General features: G+C 38.0%; 1 protein-coding gene across 1 annotated transcript; it reads left to right on the forward strand.

Annotated features, from left to right (window-relative positions):
- LOC108155220 (eIF-2-alpha kinase activator GCN1) lies at positions 1-23,411 on the forward strand. The gene is made up of 4 exons (XM_017285904.2): positions 1-107; positions 162-264; positions 13,475-14,442; positions 16,470-23,411. The coding sequence occupies exons 1-4, from the start codon at positions 93-95 to the stop codon at positions 23,286-23,288; spliced, it is 7,905 nt and encodes a 2,634-aa protein (XP_017141393.1). The 5' UTR covers positions 1-92; the 3' UTR covers positions 23,289-23,411.
- The last annotated feature ends 2,069 nt before the right edge of the window (positions 23,412-25,480 follow it).

Here is a 25,480-nt window from a genome sequence, read left to right on the forward strand (position 1 = left end):
TTAAAACATCGAAATTAGATTTAGGATCGATACATTGTTTCAATAAAGAGCCATAAAAAATCATCATTAGATTGGTCCACGTTTTGGCTAAAATGGTGGATACACAGGTTATTACATTAAATATCATAATTTCCTTTTAAATCAAATTTTTTATGTTACAGTTGTCTAGTGCCTTGCGGGATTTGCCCAATAGGGTTTTAAACGTTCACGTGGAGGAGCGGCAGCAATTGTTTCAAAATGTTTCTGCTGTTCTGAAAAATCCAGGTAAGCGTTGCAGGGTTAATATGTATATAAGTAAATTTTATGTAAGCACATAAACATATATAAAACACGATGAATCGATGCAGAAAAATATTGAAAACCAAAATCTACAAACGGCAGAAAAGCCTTACAGTTTCTCGTATCGTAAAAGCGGTGCATAAAGTGAGTTTATCCAACGATATTATCTGGCACTCCAACACCCAATTAGTATGATTTGTACACATACATCCATATGTGTGTATTATTATTTGACATACTCTGCTCGTCACTAGAATGGGACAGTCACATTTTGTCTTGTAAATTATTCACCTTTTAAAATACTAACACAAGCTACGTACAAACAGTCTAGAAAAATAGTCAACATACAGCACCAATTTTTCAATATATCCGGTTTTCGCAATCAATCCAGCAGAACATGTATGATTTTCTTTGGATCATTGTCCTGTTGTCCTGGCGGCTGAATGTAGCCGCCGATGCTTTCAAATTTTCTTCCAATATCTTATACTGGAAGCCATCCATATTTCCTTCCACAAACACCAAATTGCCGACGCCATAGCGCCCCAAACCATTATACTACCGCTTCCATGCTTGACGGTGGGTAATAGATTCTTTACAGAAATCTATGGTTTCTTTAGGTGAACTTGGCTCATGAAACCATCCTTGTGCAAAAAATTGGCAATTGTTCTTGGGTGCATAATGACTCTTGCACTTATTTTCGGGTATTTACTAACTTCCTTGAGGATGCTTCTCTCGTCGCGACTCGATAGCTTCTTTGGCCTTCCTGATCTCGTCTTATTTTCCCGTGGAACTGTTGTTATTGTTGCGAAAGATGGTCTGGACGGTGGATCGATTTAATTTAACTACATCCTCGATTTCGCCATATGATTTTTTATCATGACGAAGACTAAAAATTAAATTTCGAACTAAAGACTGTATTTGCTTCCTTTTTTCCCCATTTTTTCCCAAAAAAGAGTAACAATAATACTTTGTGGACCCAATACACCCACTTGATACGCAACGAAGCTAGGCGTCAAAATAGTCGAATTTTACTTTTCGACGTTCTATTTCTTGAATAATTAAAGGGAATTCCCACGTTGCATGTAGACTTGTTTCCGTGAACATTTAATGTTTTTTTCCTAGTTTAACTTTAGTATATATAATTTTTTAAAGACTGAAATAAAGATATTTGTTAGTCTCCTAAATAATGTCACACCAACTTTTGTAATTTTCATTGCGAAAACCCGAAATATTGAAAAATTTGTGCTCTCAGGCGGTCGCTGCGTTTTTCACTTACTTTTGCGGTTCTCAAGTTTTCAAATATTTTTGTTATCGACATGTTTCATCTTTAATCTTTTTTGTCAAAGAAAAATACCTGACCTGGCTGCTTTTTTCAATTGCTTGTTTTGAAGCAAAACGACGGCAGAAATTACATACGTTATCTAAGAAGATCCAGAAATCTTAAATGCAACACTTGAGTATCTAGCATGTCTGATGAAATGTGATTTCAAAGATTTCAAATTTGTAGTCATTTCGGATCGACAAACAAACTTGCAAAATGATTTTGAAGAAAGATAATTTATGCTTTCCCCAGGATATAGAACAAAGCGGTAATTTTAAAATAAAAAATTAATTTGCTGCACTTCATTTTAAAGTGCGAATTAAATGGGGCGGGAAACAGCTGTGCTAACCCAGATGTTGTGTTAAGCGCATGTTACAAATATGCGCAAATATTTATTTCTAACCAAATCGGACTGTTTCACTAAAACGAAAATTATTGTTGGCCTGGCCAATTTTTTCCGAGCCAAATTTGAGGTTGGGTTAAAATAAAATTATTTATAAAGTAGGTTAGGTTAGGTTGAGGCGGCTGCCGGGCTCGCTCGGAACACGTCACACTTAGGCCGGTTTCGGGTCGTTGTGATACCGCATAGGATCATTCCTTCCTGCGTTGTGAGACTTCCTGTCAGCAATTATCCCATCCAGATGCTCTCACAAAGTTCGCTATCACAAAGTAAGCACAAGTTAAATTGCCCCGATATATGTACATAGGTGTCAATTTTATGTTAATGCATCGATATCTATCATCTATTGTTTTCGTTTTGCAATTAAGGTCGTCAACGAAAATATATGTATTCTTTTTGAAAACGAAGAACTCTTGCGGAATGTGAGAACGTGAGCGCCAATTTACAGTGACGAACAAAATTTTTTGCACAGCAAAGTGAAAAACGGAGCCTGTCCGTATATGTTCACTTTTTTCCTTGACTACATACATACATGAAATTCCATTCCACAAAGCATACAAATAATATTTTACATAATACAAATTTAAAGTAATCGTTGAAAGCATTTCGTAGCGAAACCTTTTGTTTGTATCACTCTTAGAAGCAGTTTTCTTAAAAATGTACCTGCCTTTGCAACGTGGTGTACGGAAGACAATGCAAACAAAACAAAACTGAAACTCTTTTTAAGCAACAACCAGGACAAAGAATATGCACGTCGACTTTAGGAGCAGAATCATTTCTATAGACCTCAAGAAGAAAACAAAATGGACCGCTCCACCTGCGTATATTCAGGCTAATACATTCGTTTAATTGGTGCAGTAAAAACGGGACTAAAATTTACTAAATTTCCAAGTTACCATTAAGTACCATTACCGGGTGTTAGAGCCTCGCCGTCGCTTGGATCTTGGCTGATGGCTCCCAGCGGCCTCGAGTTCATTATGACCTCGATGCCGACGAGGACTGTGGCGAGCTCTTCGGCGGTTAGGAGCGCGCTGCCTACCGCCCGTAGGAGTAAGCTCTTGGCAGATTTTACACCTGCCTCCAATAGCCCTCCCATGTGAGGAGCTCGCGGCGGTATGAACGCAAATTCGCATCCGTTCTTTGACGCGAAGTCGCGAATTGCGTCTCCTTGCTCCTTGAGCCTGATCCGCAGAGCGCTGAGATGGCGGCTCGCTCCGACGAAGTTCGTCCCGTTGTCGCAATGGACGACTTGGGGATATCCTCGGCGACCGACGAACCTTTGGAAAGCCAACAAAAAACAGTCAGTGGTTAGATCGGAAACTATTTCTAGGTGAACCGCCTTGGACGCAAAACAAACAAAAAGCGCAATGTATGACTTGTATGGGGGCCTTCCGCGAATTTTCAATGTCGTGTGCACTGGTCCACAAAAATCAACGCCGTCAATTGAAAATGGGCCCGACAGCAGTCTTCCTCTCTTTCAGATGAAGATCATCGGAATGTTCGAAATGAGTTTTCTTCTTCCTCTTTCATAAATGATGGTCCTTTGAACCAAATTGACTAAACGTTTTCGTCGACATCACAAACTCTTGAGACAATATCTGCTGGGTTCTGTTTCGTGGGTACATGCCGCCACGTACCATCATCTGAACACTCTTGAATCTCAGCCACTCTATTCGAAACGAAAGTCGACAACGACGATGGATGAGACCGGATCCAATGAAGAGTCACCTCTGAATCCGACCAAAAAACCACTCGTTCAATGGGCACGTTTAATAGGGGTTGATTCTGTGACAGAGATCTGCGAGAAGGTGAGCGGCACATATCTCAAGCCTTGGGAGCGTTTTGGTCTTGTGCGGCGCTTTGGATTTGGAAGTCAACAACGATATTTTTAAACCGTCTGCAGTTCTGCTACTTATATAGAAGCACGCTCCATAGGCTCTCATGGAGGCATCAGCAAAGTCATGTATTTGAACCGGTGACATCGGTGACAAACCGAGATATGGATATGTCTTCCAATTGAGATAGTGTATTTTTCAACTTATTCCACGCTGTTTCCAAATGCAGCGGGATCGACTAATCCCAATCTAGTTTGTTAAGCCAAAGCTCCTGCAATAGGATCTTGCCTTTTATGACGATAGGAATTAACAAACCAAGGAGGTCAAACAACTTTGATGTCACCGATAGTATGTTCCGTTTTGTCGCTCGGAGTCCCATAACTGAATTGTCAATTTTGAACTTAAAGGCATCGTCAGTAGGTAACCATGAGATTCCTAACGCCTTTGTCGACTCTAAATCCGAAATTAATATGGGTTTGGCTGTGCTCTCAGATGCGGTGATCTCGAGTTAGTTTGAAAACCACTTAGTCAACTTAAACCCTGCGGTCTGAAGAACCTGAGACACTTCGGACTTAATTGCCCTTAGCTCCTCTACGCATGCAGCACCAGTCAATAAGTCATCGACGTAAAAGTCGGACACAATAACATTAGCAACTCTAGGGAATCAGAGCTTCGCAGACTCACTCAACCTTTTCAAACACCGGATAGCTAAGAATGCGGCTGGTCCAGTCCCATAGGTTACAGATTCAGAAAGGTCTCTTCTCCACACTATGAGCTGAAACTGCCGATCCACAGCAGTCAGGGCAAACCTGTGCAGACGGAAACGGAGCCGTGTCGAGTATAGTTCCTCTTGAATGGTAGGTCCCACCATCAGAATATCATTCAAGGCCACCTGTGGGGACGTCTTGGACGAAGCATCAAACACGACTCGGAACTTGCTAGACGTACTTTGGGGCCTCAGAACACACTGATGAGGGATTACGTGGTGTGGTGTAGAAGGAATCGTATTGTCAGTAGGAGACATATGACCTAAGGAGAGGTACTCTTAAATGAATTCCAAGTACATTGTCTTCAACTCAGCGTCACGATGCAATCGTCTTTCAAGCGACATAAACCGCCGTTTAGCAACCTCAAAGGAGTTGCCTAAACAATTTGGATCTGATTTAAACGAGAGCCTTACTTCGAACCGACCTGATGATAGTACCTAAGTCGTCTTACGATAGTGTTCTTCACATAGCTTGTGCTCAGGTGTGGCAATTTTCTTAGTAGATGGCATTACTTCCAGTGACCAAAACTTTTTCAAGGTCCTATCGATGGATACTAGCAACTCTTCACTGCAACTCAAATTTGTAATTTGAGGAACAGAACTCCTGGAAACATATTTTCCCGACACAACCAACCAAGAAGGGTTTTCTGAAGAGTTGGAAAGTCAGGACCTTGTTTAATTTGACCAACAGCTAATAATTCAAAGAACGATTCTGCTCCAATTAGCAGATCTATTCTGTGTGGCTTGTAGAAATAAGGGTCTGCCAGTGGTAGGTTCTCTGGGATTCGCCAGTCAGTCACATTCACTGACTGGTCAGAGTGATAACCTGAAATTGATTTCAGGATCCAAAAATCAAAGGAGAACTCACTACCATTTATTCGCGACTTCACCACTGTGTGTATTTTATCCTTTACTTAGATTCACCAATTCCAAGAAAGTTAATACAGGACTCCTCTCTACGGATCTGGAAGCGATGAGCGAGGTCCTCGGTAAGGAAATTTGTTTGTGATCCAGAGTCGAGCAGAGCTCTGTCCAAAATGTGTTCACCGCTCTTAGTTCTGACGCTTACGATCGACCTAGCCAGAATTACCCTGTCCAACGCTGTCGCATTCAGAACATGTGACGTGGAAGGTTGATCCAGATTTGATGGAGGAGAAGTATTCTCTTGTGGTGGTGGCAACGCGAGACTATTAGGCGACACTGTGTATCGATGCAATAATGTATGATGTGAGCGGTTGCACACTCGACGTTTATTGGCTTTGCATTTTACAACAGCGTGGCCTTTTCGCAGACAATTAATGCATAAGGATGACGACTTGGCAAACTTAAACCTTTGCATCACCGAGAGACGCGAAAATGGAGGGCAATTTAACACTACATGGTCTCCTGAATTGCAATAGCTACAAGTTTGCTGAGTTCTACTGTTGGTGGAAGTGGAAGAACAAGCAAATTATCTGCAATTATGTTGCTTGCTTGGCATGACTTTGTCTAGCTTTGGCTTCATCGATTTTTCAGCAGACAGATGCTGGTATCGACGATTCAAGAATTTCTCAAAGTCGGACCAAAGCGGCAACTTCTCATAAGTAAGCTGTTCATCCCACTTTTGTTTCGTCACTGGGTCGACTCTGTTTAAAACGAGATGAATGAGCATTGCATTCGAAATTTTTGTATCATCTCCGATCGACAGTAACGATCCGTAAATCGACGAAACAGTATCGATTAGAAATTTTTGAACTCCGAGTGTTTACCACTAAATTTTGGTAATGCCAATTTCGGTACTCTAGCATAAGTTGGTGCTGAAAAAGACACTGGCTTCGTCTCGCTTGCTACATCAAAGGCGGTGATAAGCGACATTATCTTTCCCTTGGTTACAATCGTCAGCTCTTCCAACTCGGCTGCATATGCATCATCACCTGTTATGTCCTCGATTTGCTCTTGCAAATGGTTCGACTTTTTAATTGCAACATTCAAGAAGCATTCTACATTGTACATTGTGTCAATAATTGCAGTAAACGATAGATGTGTGTATATATAACTGTTGCGTTCAAAAAGCGGTTCACATATGTCTGTATGTGTTGATATGTATGTATTTATGTGTGTTTAGTTATATTTATATGCAATTACTAATAAAATGCATGCAATCAAGCTCTACTATATGTATATCATACGTCTGTGCCTAGAATTGAAGAAGGCCAAGTGCAATGTTTTCAGCACAAGACACTTCACAGGAAGATCTGAATGTCTTTTGCTCAGCCTTCAATTTTCTGCACAAATACCTCTGATTCCTCTTTTGGATTTTTGAATCCAACTGTCACTTTCCTGGCTTTATCGCAGGGCTCACACACACATCACGACGCGGGCAACGATTATGTTTGCATATACACTACTGGCCAAAATAATAAGTACACGCTTATGAGCTTTCTTTCACGTCCTATAAAACTTTTCTAATAAACATAATTAAAAAATCAAATTTACTTTTAGTTTTCTAACCTTCAATAGACTATAAAAATCTTTATCATAAGCATTTTTCATTTCAAATATATATTTTATGATCGATTAAACCTTAAAATCATAAATAAGGGCTGGCCAAAATAATAAGTACAGCAATTCTCCAAAGCGAAAAACTAAAAGCGTATCAAAATTTTTACACTTTTTTCTTATAATTTATAATCTTGTAATAGTATCCTATTTAGCCACACTTATTTTGGATGATTTCGGCCATTCTTCTTGGCATACTAGCAATAAGTTTGCGGCAAGTCTCCACTGAAATCTCACACCACGTTTTTTGCACAAATTCTCCACAATTCTTTTTCTTTTCGAAAAGCATTTTTACCAATTCGACGTTTTAAGTCACCCCAAAGGTTTTCAAATGGGTTTAAGTCAGGAGACTGACTTAGCCAAGCCATAACGTTTACATTTTTTTCCGTAAACCAAACCTTCACCACCTTTGAGGTGTGCTTTGGGTCATTTTCTGGTAGAAAGACCCATCTCAAGGGCATGTTTTCCACTGCATTAGGTTGTATAATGTCTGTCAATATGTTTTTATACCCGAATTGGATCACATGATCAGTTATGCGATGTACCGGCTCAACGCCATGCCAAGAAAAATAGCCTCAGATACCTATACATCAGCCTCCGTTCTTAACCGTTTTCTTTGTGCACCGGAAGTCGAATTCTTTGCCTTTGGGTCCTTGTATACATCTTCTGGAGTCATTATCAAAAAGATTTATTTTTGTTTCGTCTCTCAATAATATATTATTCCACTTTTAAGACCCATCTGACCCAGACCTTGCCAAATGATTTTCAACGAGTTTTTGCCTTATCTTCAAAATTTTTACTCGGAGTAAGGGAACTTTTCGGACTATACGTCCTGTTAGGTCTATATATTGAAGTCTCCGACGAACCATCAGACCTGATTTTTCTTTCCCAATTTGAGCGTATTTGACTTTGGAAGACATGAACTGATCCTTTTTTGTAAGACTGATGATGCGGGTATCCGTTGTTTGTAAAGATTTCATCTTCCATCCTCGATTTTCAATAAGCACTTTAGATTTTAAAGTATTCTGAACCAAGAATACCGATCGTCCAAGACTTTTCGCAATTTCCCGGAGAATTTTCCTTTCTTTTTGAAGACTTATGGAAAACTTCCTTTCTTCAGGAGTACGGCCTATCTAAAGAATTTTTGTTAACTCTCATGTACTTAAATATGAAGGAACTCAATAAAAACCAACAATCCTTTGACCAAATCCTTATGCAATCCTTTCAAATATATAAATAACACCAGTGTACTTATTATTTTGGCCAGTCCAAAAATGCCCATTCTGCAAAAATGTATGAATAGAATTTTATTAAGATGGTTCCCCACTTTAATTTTTGATTTAAATATTTGGCTAGACTTTAAACTTTCCAAATATAAACAATTGGCATCCATACACTTACAAACATTCGAGCTATTCCATAACAAACTAGCACGACACCGATGTACTTATTTTTTTGGCCAGTAGTGTATGTCAATTTCTTGTGTCAACCTTGTGTCTTGTTGTTGCCTATACTTAACTTTACAGTCCACCCGGGGGCTCCATGGAAAATTAGAAGAGTTTTTCTAAATGAAAATCACCGAAAACTTTGGGTGGCTGTAATTTAGCTTAATAATCTAATTAGGGATTTTGATTGGTCCGCTTTGTACTTGTGCACTGATGTTATAAAAGGCACAAACATTTTTTACAATGCTCTTGGCACATTTTTTGATTCTTGTGTCCCGCTTTCTTGTGCGATTAGATCTGGAAAACCCCCTTGGTTTACCAAAGAGTTATCCAGCCTAAAAAACTTAAAATCAAGACTTTATACAAAATTTCAGGAAGTTGATTTTCCTACTTCTCACTCTCGCTATAAAATAGCTCGGTCAAACTTTTCAGTTCTTAATGCACAATGCTATAAGAACTACCTATCTCGATGATACGTTTTTCTTAAGACCCTAAACAGTTTTACTGCTTCGTAAACATTAAGCGTAGAATGTCCGCACACCCATCCTCGCTATCATTTCGTAATACGTCGGCAAATAATGATCAGGCAATTGCCGATCTTTTTGCCCAATTTTTCCAAACCACCTATTCTGAGGAAAGCTACTCTGGTCATCCGTACCCATACGGTTTACCTAGGTCGAACGGCATTTTCAGTCCCTTGTTAAATGAATGTTCCCTACTTCATGATCTTCGACTAGTTAAGCCGGTGTTTTCACCGGGTCCAGACGGGGTTCCAGGTTGTGTACTCAGGTACTGCGCCGAGGCTCTGTTTGGACCCTTGCTTAAACTATTCACCCTGTCCATCGATTCTTCTTGCTTCCCCCCGATCTGGAAGGAATCGTTTATAATTCCTCTCCATAAAAAAGGTTGCAAGTCTGATGCAAAAAATTATAGAGGCTTATCAAAGTTGTCCGCTATTCCCAAAATGTTTGAGAAAGTCTAAACTCTGTACTATTCAACTGTTTTAGTCGCAACCAATTTGTCATCCATGTAGGGATACTCGGTGAACTCCCTACAAGTGAGTAGGAATCCGCTCCAGAAACTTCATAAAATAAATAAACCGAGTGGTTACAAATCAGTTTCTTTTTCTTAGTTCTCTACGCACGTCTCCTCGCTCCTGCAGTCGAACTCATGCTCTTCCTCTCCTATCGATATATTCGCACTGATTTTCTCATAAATCTTAATTTGCTCACGAAATTCTTTAAAATTGTTTGCTTGGTACAGACAGGTTTTGATTGGAATCTGGAATGCCAAATCTTCTTTCTATTTTCTAGTAGCTTATGAACTTTTTTTGCAGATAACTTCTCACTAAATTCACGTTTTAGTGCTTCCTCAAAAATGCTAAAAAATAATTTCGCTGCACCTTTCACTAATGTCCTGCCATAAATAAACTTTTGCAAATCATTCCAATTCACTGTTAAGGCATTAAGGCATGCTGAAAGGGAATCCTAGATGTCTCTTAATGTGAACGCCATGTTTACTGAACTATCATCTGCTTACCGAATTTAAAATTGGCGCGTCTTCTGTCTTTTTGTCCCCAGTTATATTGATCGTTTCTTCGTATACAGATTCTTCGTTTTCGTCTTGATCTAGTCTAAAATACGAATATAGTCTCTTTTGTAAAAAAGATTTAACACCTGAATGCTGCAGATGTAGCTCTTTCAATCCCTGGTGGGCTCCCTACAAGTGCGTAAGAATCCGTCAGGCTTGGGAACACCAAAGCACGGCAGACCTCCAGTTAGATTCTGTAATAGATTCTGAAGTCAGCGAATGCACCAAACCTAATTTCCTCGATAATCGCCTTGTTTTTTTCTCTACGTAGCACTTTATACTTTCACCACCCAATATAGCTTGGCTGATCTTGCTTTTAGTCGATTCTTCGCCGACTTGCACAATCGAAGTGTTTTGGGAGAAAAATGGAATTGATCCGCGTGGAATTTGGTCTCGAAAAACGAAAGAGAACATTCGAGCAATTAAAGCTGCCTATTCGAAGTAGCTGTTTCTAAAGCCATGATGTTCGAACTAATCAAGTTGGCGCGTGTTTTGAATCTGCTTTATATCTGAGGAATTATTAGGGAATTTAATCGGGTTTTGGCTTCCCTGGCCACTACACTCTCCACCACCAGATTATGTCCCGGAGTAATCGACACGGATCGTAATCGAAAAGAAAAGAAGGATAGTGAATTAGCGGGTTTGAATATCCTTTTCGTGGTTTACTCCCATTTTCTTCCCTTTCTCGTTCGATAATACGTAATAAACAGGACTTAGTTTTATCGTTACTGTTGCTGTCACAAACACCTGCGCTAATTTATGGCTGAATTGTTTAAACGCATTGCTTTGGGAGAAATTGCGAATGTACACCTGATCTCCGACGTTGAATTGTATGTTTCCACTCCTCAAATTGTACAGCCTTGCGTTGGTTGCATGAGCCTTTGCATTGTTGACTTTTGCTGCATACCTTGCCAACTGCAGAGCATTGGGGTAACTAACTCTAGAATCATCTGATAGAAAGTTAAGTTTCCTGAGCAATTCGTAATCATTGACAAGTAGGGAGAATATCCGGTGGTTGTATGTAAACTGGATGGAATAGCACCGTTAATCTCATTCAGTTGTTGATCCCAGGTAGTGTGATTTTTCCCACACACGGATCGCAGCCAAAACCGATCGGCTTAAGCGCTCGCTTGCATTCGCTTGAGCCGAATAAAAAGCGGTACAAATATGTTTAATTGAAAATCGAGTTAGAAAAGCTTCAAAGAATCCTGATCGAAATTGAGAACCATTGTCCGTTAAGATGGATTCCGGCACTCCAAACTTAATGAAAATAGAATTTCTCAAGTACTCGAAAATCTTTTCCGAAGTGAAGCGTTTCAATGGGCAGAGGAAATGGAATTTTGTACAATGATCCACGATTAATAATAATGCCTTTGAACGAGGGTACGGACCTGACAGAACCATGTAGAGTCGGTTAAACGGTCTCTCTGATTGAATTGGCTTTCCCAATGGTGGTCATACTACTGCATTTGGACTTTTGGTCTTTTGAAAAATTACACAATTATTCACAACTTAACCGACATGTATCCGATTGGCATTTCGAAGCCTTCTTCATTCTCTGAGCTAAGACGCACCCAAGGCCAAAAGAACAAGCATCGTACAATAAGATGAATTTCTTAGAAAAATCAGGAGTTCTGAGGATTGGAGCTGATGTTAATCTTCGTTTCAATTCTTCAAAAGCATTGGTTGCGGTTTCATTCCGTATTAAGGAGGTATTTTGTTTCCTAAGCATCTCGGTCAATGGAAAGCTTACGGAAGCATAATTCTCGACGAAACTTCGATACCATCCGGATAAACCGAAAAACCGCCGTAACTGCTTCACCGTTGTTGGAATTGGGAAGTCGTTGATTGCCTAAATCTTAAATTGATCGGTATTTATCTGACCATCATGAAACCGAGATATTTAATCTCTCTCATGCAGACCTTCGATTTTCGAACGTTGGTGGTGATATTCGCTTTTCTTAGGCATACTGTGATTTCTTGCAAAAGAATCAAGTGCGAATCAAAGTCATCCGATAGAACAAGCAAGTCGTCGAGATATACAAATACTCGATTCCGTAAATGTGGGGATATGCATGGTCCATTAAGCGGCATAAGGTCTGAGGTGCATTTGTCAGACCAAATAGCATGACCTTATATTGGTACAGCGGACGATTAGGAACGGTAAACGCAGTATACGGTCGTGATGGCTCGTCCAATGGTATTTGCCAGAAAGCATGTTTCATATCATATCAGTTATATACCGCGCGGAGGTAAGCGGCTTAAGAGCCCGTCAATATGTGGTAAGGGGTAAGCATCCTTCCTCGTGTATTTATTGATTTCGCGAGAGTCTACACACAACCGAACCTTATCACCTTTTTGAACAAGGACACAATTACTACTCCAAGGACTGCAAAAAGGTTCTATGATATCGAGAGCTAACATGTTATCTACCTCAGCAAAGGCCAGTGTCTTTGTTTGTTTAATCGCCTAATGCTAATCGCGCCTAATCGAAATAATGCTTTTTCGGCCTAACCCTAAATCTCATTCGTACGAAGGAAAAATTTCAATAACACAATAAAATACTGCAAGATTTTCTGCTCTCTACTAGAATGTTTGTGTAACTTGGATGAGCTTTCTTCAACCTCCGTGGGACCTATATCTGACTCAAGTTTAAATTTTCTAAAAAAATCAATTCCTAAGTAAACCTCTTGGGTTATGTCTGGTATGATGAAGAAATCTATACTTTCCGTGAGTCTACGATATGTAATAGTCACTGTGAAAATGCCCTCAACTGACCATTTTGTTAGGCTGTTTTTACTCTAACCGACGCTCCAAAATCTAATAAGGCGTTGTAAACATTGTCTTCAATCGTGATGGGTGTGTACAGACGATTATCTCCTGTGCTGAATATACCCGATACTCAAAATGAGTATTGGGGTATATTAGATTTGTGGTAAAAGTGGATGTGTGAAACGTCCAGAAGGAATCGTTTCCTATCCCATAAAGTATATATATTCTTGATCAGCATCAATAGCCGAGTCGATTGATATTAGGTTTGTTGTGAAAGTGGATGCTGAGTGAAAAACATTAACAAAAGAGAAGTGTAAAATTCGGTCTTAGCTTGAGCGAAGAGCGAGTTGAGCGAAAACATATTTTATCGGGTCTTTTTTGTCTCATTCAATACATATGTCCATAAATGAGATTTTTTTCGTTTGTATGTATGTTTGGTTCTGGGAAATATTTGGTTTTTAGATATTGTTATCAAACAACATTGTTATCAATACAAAAAATTTCTAACTTTATTTTTAATTTTTTTAGGAATTAATTCAACGATAATTCGAGGGATATGTAAAGTGATTGCTACAACAATAAACAAGTACAAGGATCTGCAATCACAACTCATCGTTCGGAGACTCGTGGCTGATCTTGTCACTATTCATCATGATTTGACAGTAGAACATATGTTAAATGTCTTCAAAACACTTTTGTTTAAGGAATTTATTACGGTTTCCCCACAAAAATCTTGTAAGCCGGCTGTTGTCGCATTGGGATGGATTGCTGTAATATTAAAGCTTGCAAATCGCCAATCAAATATTTATAAAACCGAAAAAGCAAGATTGATTGAGTATCAAACATTGCTATATCAAATGACTTTATTGGGGCCACATCAACGCTTTGTCGATGCATCAACGAAAATAATATTTGAATTATGGTTGGATAGTAGAACTACTTATGATGAAACTCTGGCCACAATATTTCAAATGGAGTTAAATACAAATGCGACCATTATGATAATGGTTATGATCAAATTTGAAGCTAAGAGTAGCAAATCCATTATATTGAGATCACATACAGAAAAAATTGTTGAATATTTTGTCAAAAGCATGATTTCATGCAAATACAAACCCGACAAGTCGTTCATTATGGCTTGTCGTCCATTGTTGGAATCACTTGCTGAGTCCGAATTTGATTTTCATATATATCCTCCTTTAAAAAGGTCTATATTGCGAAGCCCTGAAAATACTCTAGAAAGTATTGGATTAATTTTTGACATGGTTAATATTGATTGTAGTCGGTACGCTTGTGAAATAGGAAAAGTTTTAATTAAGAACTTATACAGCAAGGGTGACAATACACGACGCGAATCGCTTGAATCGTTGAAACTTCTTTCGCAAAAATGCTCTGATGCCATTATTATTAAAGAATTATTGGAAGAAATTTTTTCTGTGTTAAACGGCGCTGATGGAAAAATAAATGTAGTCGAATACAGGCTCAATTTAATACAGGTAAATATATCTTTTCCAACTCTTATAATTATAAGAAAGCAATTTTGGGTTGTGGTTGGTCCTTTTAAAGAACGAACAATCGACAATAAAAGCATTGAAGGAAGTAGGTCCATCAATAATTAAAATAATAACAAAAAATTGGTAAAAAGGTGTCTTGAGTGATTTCATAAAAAAACTCAGCTTAGGGAAGAAAACTTAGGAAAACTTACATTTTTTTAATAGCAAACAAAAATAATTTTATATTTTAAACATAGAAAATGGCTATACCATTTTGGCTATAAATAATTTTCTGTGGGAAAAACAGTTCCAGGGAAAAAGTTTTAAGGAAAGTAACTATTAGTAATTATTGGAGTTGACCATATACTCCTGAAGCTTCTGCAGCCTATGGGGCATTGAACCTGACAAGTTTTGAAGAATTTATATTTTACTATTGTCCCATTCAGCAACGATCGCTGCAAGGAAGCCCCACAGATCCACACTTAAAATAAACCAATTGTATGAAAGTACTGATTGAAAGAAGACGAAAGAAAAACAAACGGGACATCAAAATCAAAAACGACCAGACGCGTGCTTTTCTTAAATCTTCTTTGCAGTCATTCGTTTACAAATTTTCTTGGATCAATAACAAAGGAGCCGACTAAAATTATATGGCGAAAGCAATGTATGCAGTTGAATGTCAACGACATAGCCTTTCGAGGAGACTCTTCGCTGCCAGCTGAAATAATCATGACTCCATTACAGCTATTTTGCTATTTTTTCGATTCAGAAATCTTGAATATGATCGTCGAGGAAACAATGCGTGCAGCTTTAACCGACAATATAGCAAATAATTTCAAAGTGAACAATGATGATATCCACCATTAAATCGGTATTTTGATATATATGTCCATTTATCGCTACCCGAATCTAAAAAACTACTGGGGAAAAAACGCGTTTGGACCTATACAAACCTCCATGTCCCGAAGCAAATTCGAGGCAATTAAGCAGTACTTCTCACTGAGTGATGAAAGTAAGCGGATCAAAAAGGGGTAACCAGGCTATGATCTACTGTTCCGCACGTGCAGATTTGTCGACTGTTTCAATCAAAGGTTTGACTCCGTGCCAAAGCAAGCCCGCTTTTGAGTGGACGAACAAATGTGCAACACAAAAATTAAGCACCACTTGCGCCAGTATATGCCCAATAAGCCACATAAGTGGGGTATCAAGCTATTTGTCTTGTGCGATTATTTTGGCTATGCATACCGCTTTGAGATATATATATAGCGGTTATCCACTGTATCGGCGTCAATCACCAGTCAAAGCATTAGACCAAATTTTTTGAGGACCAAACAATTGACGTTTTAATGTGGCTTATTCAATTTTCCGACTTAAATCAAATCGAAAACTTGTGGGGAGATTTACGACACGAAATTAGCTAAGTTTTTATTTTCAAATAATCAATAATTTTGGGAGGGCGTCCAAAAGTTGGGTTTAGAGACACCTGCCAGACGCTTATAAATACGCTCAAATAAAAGCGGATTCATCGGATATTTAATATTAAATCCTATTTAGGAACAAAAAAAAATATAAAAATCAGTTAACAAACTTCTTTCATAACAATTCTTGAAGTGTACCTATTATTTTGAGCAGCCTGACATTGACTTTGAGGTATAAATGGATCTATTTTCTATTATAACATTATCCTATAATATAATTAAATTTATTTTTATTGAAAACGAATACTTAAGGAATAATTGAGAACTAATTTTAAGTTTAAAATATTTTTTTGTTATGTTATGTTATATGTGTACCCATTATTATGATCAACTAAATAAGGAATACCCCTGATACAAATGTACCACATATCTTCTTGCCATGAACACCCTCTGTTCACCCGATCAAAATTTTTGTTTCCTTATAATTTGTGTGTCGGCCATCGTGTATTTTGGAATGACTTTTCCGAGTTGTGTTTTTTCTATTCATAAATACCCATACTACGATATACTACTATAATACTAAAATATATATATTTGTATTCTTTATTTCAGGGAGCGGGCTTTTTAAGTTTTAACAACATAAGCCAGGACCAATGTTTAACCGTTTTAGATGAGGCAGTGAACTTGTTTTGGAAGGCTTTGGAATGTGAGACACAGGAAAAAGTTATTTGCTGTACTTTAGACATGTTTGCCTTATGGACTCAAAAGCTACGAAATGAGCTTCCCAGTGTTATTATTAATATCTTTAAAACTGGAATTCATCAAAAAAACACAAATCAAATCATAAGGCAAAGTTATCTGGAATGGCTTCTTCTATCTATACAAAATACTACGGCTAACAATCATAGTTCCATTGTACCAGATCTAATCTCTTTGTATACTAAAGCATTAGTTAATGCTTCCCAATTATGTCACGCATCAGAAGCAGCCTGCATTGCCTGTATTCTTCTGATATTAGAGGAGCCTACCGAGAGCTACAGCCACTTTTGGACAACGGTGTTTGATATGAACAAACAGTATTTCTACAATGAAAAGTTTATTGCAACAGCACCAACTGAGACGCTGTGTCATATTTCATTAATGGCAAAAACGCTGATTTTATCATATTCAGAAAAAATTAAATGTCAGTTTGGCCCATTAATCCGGACGTTAGTTCATAACTTGTGTAGCAATTCACTTAAGGTGCGAAATTTTACAAAAATTCAGGTCATGAAAATTATTAGAGCCCCTAAAGGTGTCGACTTTGTTAAATTAGCGCTCAATGAATTTAGCAAACGCATTAATACGGTGAACATTCAAAATGAAGGCGAGAATTGTATTGACCAGTTTGGAATCCCAACACAAGCATACGTAGACACATTACAAGTTTTGACTGACTTACAGAATATTAGTTATGAAGACTCTGTCGAGGTTGCCATGCAACTACTTCTTATTTCCCACCATCCGGCTATCGTAATCAATAATCCTTTTTTTTGGGAAACCACCATATTAAATAATTTTCGGCTCAAACCAGAAAATTTAATTTCATGTAAGAAAAATAATATTGTTGTTGAATATATCGAGAATTTTATAGTTTGTGCATCTTACGAAAATACCATATCAACATTGGTGCGCCTTAGTCCTGACCTTATTGTTCCCATCATTATATTTAATTTTAAAAAGTATCTTCTTGATTCGGACAATTATAGTATAACTAATGAGGAATTCTTAACATATATGACACCAGATGGTGAATTGTATGATAAAACTGTAATACCACATGTAGACTCACAATATGCTACAACTCGTGTCAAACGAGAAAATAAAGTTTACAGCTATAAAGAACAGTTAGAAGAGATTGAGCTTCGTCGCGAAATTGATGAAAAACGACAAAAAGAGGGTAAATCTAAGACGACTAAGCTTACCCAAAAGCAAGAGGAACAAATTAAAAATCAAACAGAAAAAGAACTACGTATCAAGTTACGAGTTAAAAATTTGAATGAAAAACTGCTTTGTAAAATATGCTTACTTAAAGCTTCAATTTGTGGAAATGGAAAATATGTTTCTTTATATTTTTACACATTTTTAAATGATATCTTAAAAGCCACGGGAAGCCCACTTAGCGCAGAAGCTCTGACTGAACTTTATATATCCTTGCACACCATTTGTTTCAAAAATCACCCAAAACTTGCCCGGGATATTGCGATCGCGACAGTTAAACTTCAAAAACCTTCGTGTAATTTAAAAGATGAATATAATTCTATAAATTTACACAAAGCAATCGAAGAAATTATGTCTACTCTGGAAGACCATACCAATTCAAAACATTTGGACTCTTCATCATTTTCATACGCCTTTGAATTTCTTCGACGAGCATTATTATTTTTAAAATGCGACTCAAATAACAAACTCATCTCTATAGGCATACAAATGATCGGTATTCACGCGCAAGTTCGAGATGAAACTTCAGATTGTGAACCAAAGTTTTTGCCTAGGCTGGGTATGTTTGAAACATTATTAAATATATTTGAAAATAATAAAAATCAAGCCCAAACGGCCTGGGCAATTTTAGAAGTTGCGAAATCTTCCACCGGAGGTATTCTTTGTGCTAGCCCGGATAACCATATAATTATGGTATTTTTAGAAGCATTGCAATGTAATATAGACTCTGTAAGAAACATTGCATTGCGTGCATTAAAAATAATGATAGAAGCCATTGTTAATCATTTAAAAGTTCACAATGACCTTCAAAAAGAAATTATTGTCAGGCTTTGGATAGCCAAATTCGATGTTGCTGGTGAAAATAGAGATCTGGCCGAAATTGTCTGGAATATGGCTAATCTACCTCTCCCAGAGTTTAGTGAAATTATATGTAATATCACACACTATGAACTATGTATCCAAAAGTCAGCTGCAGAGTCACTAATTCCACTTATAAAGACTGACGAAACGTTAGTTCAATGTGGAATAAAGAAATTATTAGACATTTACAATGAAAAGCTTTCACTTATACCTCATGTAGTGGATCAATTTGACCGTGAAATCGAGCCAGCAACAGACCAATGGAAAGCACGAAGAGGTGTTGCGTTTGCATTTTCCCAAATGGCCCCATACTTATCTGTTGAAGATATTAATTTCATTATGCATTTTATGGTATCCCAGGGTCTTGGAGATCGTGAGGATATCGTGCATAAGGAAATGTTAGCAGCTGCATTAAAGATCGTTGACATACATGGTAAAGAAACAATTGTAAGCTTATTACCTGTATTTGAAGAATTTCTTGATAAAGCACCGAAATCTCAGAGTTATGATAACATTCGTCAAGCTGTCGTAATTTTAATGGGATCTCTAGCTAGACATTTAGAAAAAGATGATAAACGAATTGATCCAATTGTTAAACGGTTACTAACTGCACTGTCTACTCCGTCTCAACAAGTACAAGAAGCGGTATCAAATTGCTTACCTCATCTAATTCCTTCCGTAAGAGATGAAGCTCCAATTATGATTAAAAAACTTCTACATTCACTAGCAAAGTCAGATAAATATGGTGAAAGACGTGGTGCAGCGTATGGTATCGCAGGTATTGTGAAAGGACTTGGAATTTTATCACTGAAGCAACTAGATATAATGTCTAAACTAACAGCTTATATTCAAGAAAAAAAAAATTACAGATCCCGAGAAGGAGCTTTGTTTGCTTTTGAAGTATTATGTACCACACTTGGTCGCTTGTTTGAACCATATATTGTCCATGTTTTACCACATTTGTTGCAGTGCTTTGGCGACTCATCCCAATACGTCAGACAAGCGGCGGATGACACTGCTAAAGTAGTGATGGGAAAGCTTTCAGCTCATGGCGTTAAACTAGTACTACCATCACTTTTAGATGCTCTTGACGAAGATTCTTGGAGAACAAAGACAGCCTCTGTAGAGTTGTTGGGTGCAATGGCATTTTGTGCTCCAAAACAGCTTTCATCTTGCTTACCTAGTATAGTCCCGAAGTTAATAGAAGTGCTCGGTGATTCCCACACAAAAGTACAAGAGTCCGGTGCGGAAGCTCTTAAAGTAATAGGATCGGTTATTAAAAATCCGGAAATTCAAGAAATTGTTCCTATTTTATTGAAAGCCTTGGAGGACCCGTCTAATAACACATCAGCATGCTTACAATGCTTACTAAAGACAAAATTTGTGCATTTCATTGACGCCCCCTCATTAGCTCTTATTATGCCTGTGGTTCAAAGAGCTTTTATGGACCGATCCACAGAAACAAGAAAAATGGCAGCACAAATAATTGGAAATATGTATTCGCTTACAGATCAAAAAGATTTGGCCCCATACCTACCAAGTATAATTCCTGGCCTGAAGTCATCTTTGTTGGATCCAGTTCCGGAAGTGAGAGCTGTATCTGCTCGAGCTCTTGGGGCTATGGTTAAGGGGATGGGCGAAACCTCATTTGAAAATTTATTGCCATGGTTAATGCAAACTTTAACATCAGAGTCAAGTAGTGTGGATCGTAGTGGTGCAGCACAAGGACTCTCTGAAGTAGTTGGTGGGCTTGGAGTCGAAAAGATGCATAAACTTATGCCCGAAATAATTTCTACTGCAGAAAGAATTGATATTGCTCCACACGTAAAAGATGGTTATATAATGATGTTTATATATATGCCTGGCGCGTTTCCTGAGGAATTTACACCCTATATCGGACAAATAATCAATCCAATCCTAAAAGCATTAGCTGATGAGAGTGAATATGTGCGTGAGACAGCTTTAAAAGCAGGTCAGCGAATTGTCAATTTGTATGCAGAAACAGCTGTAGCGCTTCTTCTCCCCGAGCTTGAAAAGGGACTATTTGATGATAACTGGCGAATAAGATATAGCTCAGTTCAATTGCTAGGCGATTTACTGTATCGCATATCTGGCGTATCTGGAAAAATGACTACTGAAACTGCTAGCGAAGATGACAATTTTGGAACTGAACATTCACACACAGCTATTATTCGTTTTTTGGGTGACGAGCGGCGAAATAGAGTATTGTCTGGACTTTATATGGGACGCAGTGATGTTTCTTTAATGGTTCGGCAAGCTGCGTTACATGTGTGGAAAATAGTTGTAACGAATACTCCGAGAACTCTTCGTGAGATTCTTCCTACATTGTTTGGTTTACTACTAGGATGTTTAGCAAGCACTAGTTATGACAAACGACAAGTAGCTGCTCGAACATTAGGAGACTTAGTAAGAAAACTTGGCGAAAGAGTACTACCTGAAATCATACCAATTCTTGAAAATGGATTAAACTCTGATCACCCGGATCAACGGCAGGGTGTATGCATTGGTTTATCGGAAATAATGGCGTCCACATCAAAAGAAATGGTCCTTACATTTGTAAACAGCTTAGTCCCAACAGTACGTAAAGCTTTGTCCGATCCTCTACCAGAAGTTCGAGAAGCAGCAGCAAAAACATTTGAATCTTTACATAGCACAGTAGGATCTCGAGCTCTAGATGATATATTGCCTTTCATGCTTGAAGGTCTTTCCCATCCGGATCCTCTTATTGCGGAGAATACTTTAGATGGACTGCGACAAGTTATGTCTATTAAATCAAGAGTAGTATTACCTTACCTCGTTCCCCAATTAACTTCTCCTCCAGTTAATACCAAAGCTTTATCTATTCTGGTATCTGTAGCTGGTGATGCATTAACGAAATACTTGCCAAAAATATTATCAGCATTATTAGATGCCTTATCAGAATCGTATGGTTCTGCAAATGAACAACAGGAGTTAGATTATTGTCAAACTGTCATATTATCAGTAATTGATGAAGTTGGTATAAGAACAATAATGGATACCTTACTAATTTCAGCAAACTCGGATGATCTATGCACTCGAAAGTCCTCGGCAAGTTTGCTTTCTGCATTTTGCATTCATTCACCAGGAGACTACTCACAATACATTCCCCAACTCTTACGTTGTCTACTTGGGCTAATGGTTGATCACGATAAAGACATCTTACAAAAATCATGGGAAGCTTTAAATGCTGTAATTAAGGGACTAAATTCGGCACAACAAATAGCTCACGTATCTGATGTTCGCCAAGCAGTTCGGTTTGCTGCGAGTGAATTAAAAGAGCCTGAGCTACCAGGATTTTGTTTACCCAAAGGCATAACTCCATTGCTGCCTGTTTTTCGAGAAGCAATTTTAAATGGCTTACCAGAAGAAAAAGAAAATGCTGCTCAAGGGCTGGGTGAAGTTATTTATCTCACTAGTGCACAATCCCTACAGCCATCTGTAGTACATATAACCGGTCCATTGATTCGAATACTGGGGGATCGGTTTAATGCAGCGGTCAAAGCTGCCGTTTTAGAAACATTAGCCATTTTGCTTAACAAGGTCGGTGTTATATTAAAACAGTTTTTACCACAGCTTCAGACCACATTCCTTAAAGCATTGCATGATCAAAACAGAAACGTTAGGATGAAAGCTGGTAAAGCCCTATCGGAGCTAGTGGCAATCCACTCTAGAGCAGATCCTTTATTTAACGAAATTCACAATGGAATAAAAAATACCGATGATTCTGCTGTCAGGGAAACAATGTTGTATGCTCTTCGTAATATTGTGAGTTCTTCTGGAAACAAAATGTCCGAGTCAATAAGAAAACAAGTATTTGCCACCTTATTAACCATGGTTGGACATCAAGAAGATATTACTAGAAATGCTGTTTGCGGGTGCTTAGGAGCTTTGTTGAAGTATATGCCAGCTGCACAAATTGACGATATATTAAATAATTTAATACTTAACAACAATACAGACGATATGCTAATTAAACATGGGCACACAGTTATATTGTTTGTTGCTTTGAAGGAATGCCCTAATGAAGTTCTCACATCAAACTTAAATGAAAAAATAAAGAAAAATATATTGTGTAATATTGTATCTGAAAAAGTGCCAATTGCTAGTAATGCTATTAGAGCTGCCACCTATCTTTTGGAGCACACTCTTCTTAATAAAAGTGAGCTTCCTACAACCATTATAGTAGCACTAGCTAGAGCAATGAATCATTCTAGTAATGACGTGAAACAATTGGTTGCTAAAAGTTGTACACACCTTTCAAAGAATTTAACAGCAGAACAAATTGGGGCAGACGTTTTAAAATATTTGGTTCCTATGTTGGTAAATGGCACGAAAGAAAAGAATGGCTACGTGAAATCCAATTCAGAATTAGCCCTTATTTCCATTTTAAGACTAAGGACCGACGACTCAACGTATTCCAGAATATCAGAAGTCTTAGAATCGGGAGCTAAAGATTCATTAAGCGAAGTTGTAACAAAAGTTCTAAAACGGGCAGCAGCTCAGTCAGTAGTAAGGGAAGAAGACTTAGACGACACCTTGCAAACCTAATTTCGACCTAAATCGTATACTTAGCACGATAAAATAGTAAACAAAATATATAGTCTCAAAATAGTTATAAATATTGCAATTTTTAAATACGTTTTGTAAACAGTAATAAAGATTTGTATATTATTCGATTGCCTATTATTTAAAAAATGAAATATGACCGTTTCTTCCAAAGTAACGAAAATCGGTCGTAGGGGGTGGATCAACTTTGAGAATATATTAATAAATCAAGATGAAAGGTCACAGTAGACTTCGGTTTCTTGCTTATCGATTTCTAAGTTTTCAGTAAAACCACTACATACCGTGCAATACTACAAAGTAACCATTGTGAGCAACAGAGGTCCCGCTGCGGTGCCACGCGGACTAAGGCATATATATACTTTATATACCTTTGTTGCTCACAATGGTTAAAACAGCCAAAATTGCTTGTAAGAATTAATATCGTCGATGTTAAAAAACACATGGATGCCATTCTTTTTACTGTAATGTGTAATGTGTAAATCATAGAATTTGTATAGCCGATACTCAAAATGGTAAAAGTGGATGTGTGTAACGCCCAGCAGGAAGCGTTTCCGACCTCATAAAGTATATATATTCCTGATCAGCATCAATAGCCGAGTCGATTGAGCCCTGTCTGTCTGTCCGTCCCTATTAGTGCCTAGTGCTCAAAGACTTACTCAAGAGAAAAATATTTCGAAATTTTTTTTAAAATTTGAGGTTTGTGGTTTGTTTGCTGCGCAGCTGACCAAGTGTTTGCTTCAAAGTAAAGACAATTTGGAAATATGGAAAATAGTCGTACAGGTATGTAGATTCCAAGTTGTATGTTGGTGTGTTTTGTGTTTCGAGTGTTTTTACAACTGAAATTTAGCAAATGTAGTTGTGTTCTGTGGAGTGTAACTTATTCGGCGCGCGCTCTTGCTAGCAACTATAATTGGTATGTTTTTCGTTAAAGTATTACGGTTTTTAGATTACGGTGATAATAATATCTTTTACACTTTTTGCCCGTTTTCGAAAAAAAAGATGACTTGGCCTTCTTCAATTCTAGGCACAGACATATGATATACATATAGTAGAGCTTGATTGCATGCATTTTATTAGTAATTGCATATAAATATAACTAAACACACATAAATACATACATATCAACACATACAGACATATGTGAACCGATATTTGAACGCAACAGTTATATATACATACATCTATCGTTTACTGCAATTACTGACACAATGTACAATGTAGAATGCTTCTTGAATATTGCAATTAAAAAGTCGAACCATTTGCAAGAGCTAATCGAGGACATAACAGGTGATGATGCATATGCAGCCGAGCTGGAAGAGCTGACGATTGTAACCAAGGGAAAGATAATGTCGCTTATCACCGCCTTTGATGTAGCATGCGAGACGAAGCCAGTGTCTTTTTCAGCACCAACTTATGCTAGAGTCCCGAAATTGGCATTACCAAAATTTAGTGGTAAACACTCGGAGTTCAAAAATTTCTAATCGATACTGTTTCGTCGATTTACGGATCGTTACTGTCGATCGGAGATGATACAAAAATTTCGAATGCAATGCTCATTCATCTCGTTTTAAACAGAGTCGACCCAGTGACGAAACAAAAGTGGGATGAACAGCTTACTTATGAGAAGTTGCCGCTTTGGTCCGACTTTGAGAAAGTCTTGAATCGTCGATACCAGCATCTGTCTGCTGAAAAATCGACGAAGCCAAGGCAAGACAAAGTCATGCCAAGCAAGCAACATAATTGCAGATAATTTGCTTGTTCTTCCACTTCCACCAACAGTAGAACTCAGCAAACTTGTAGCTATTGCAATTCAGGAGACCATGTAGTGTTAAATTGCCCTCCATTTTCGCGTCTCTCGGTGATGCAAAGGTTTAAGTTTGCCAAGTCGTCATCCTTATGCATTAATTGTCTGCGAAAAGGCCACGCTGTTGTAAAATGCAAAGCCAATAAACGTCGAGTGTGCAACCGCTCACATCATACATTATTGCATCGATACACAGTGTCGGCTAATAGTCTCGCGTTGCCACCACCACAAGAGAATACTTCTCCTCCATCAAATCTGGATCAACCTTCCACGTCACATGTTCTGAATGCGACAGCGTTGGACAGGGTAATTCTGGCTAGGTCGATCGTAAGCGTCAGAACTAAGAGCGGTGAACACATTTTGGCCAGAG

This window comes from Drosophila miranda, chromosome 2 (assembly GCF_003369915.1).
Source record: "Drosophila miranda strain MSH22 chromosome 2, D.miranda_PacBio2.1, whole genome shotgun sequence".
Classification (NCBI taxonomy): Eukaryota; Metazoa; Arthropoda; class Insecta; order Diptera; family Drosophilidae; genus Drosophila; species Drosophila miranda.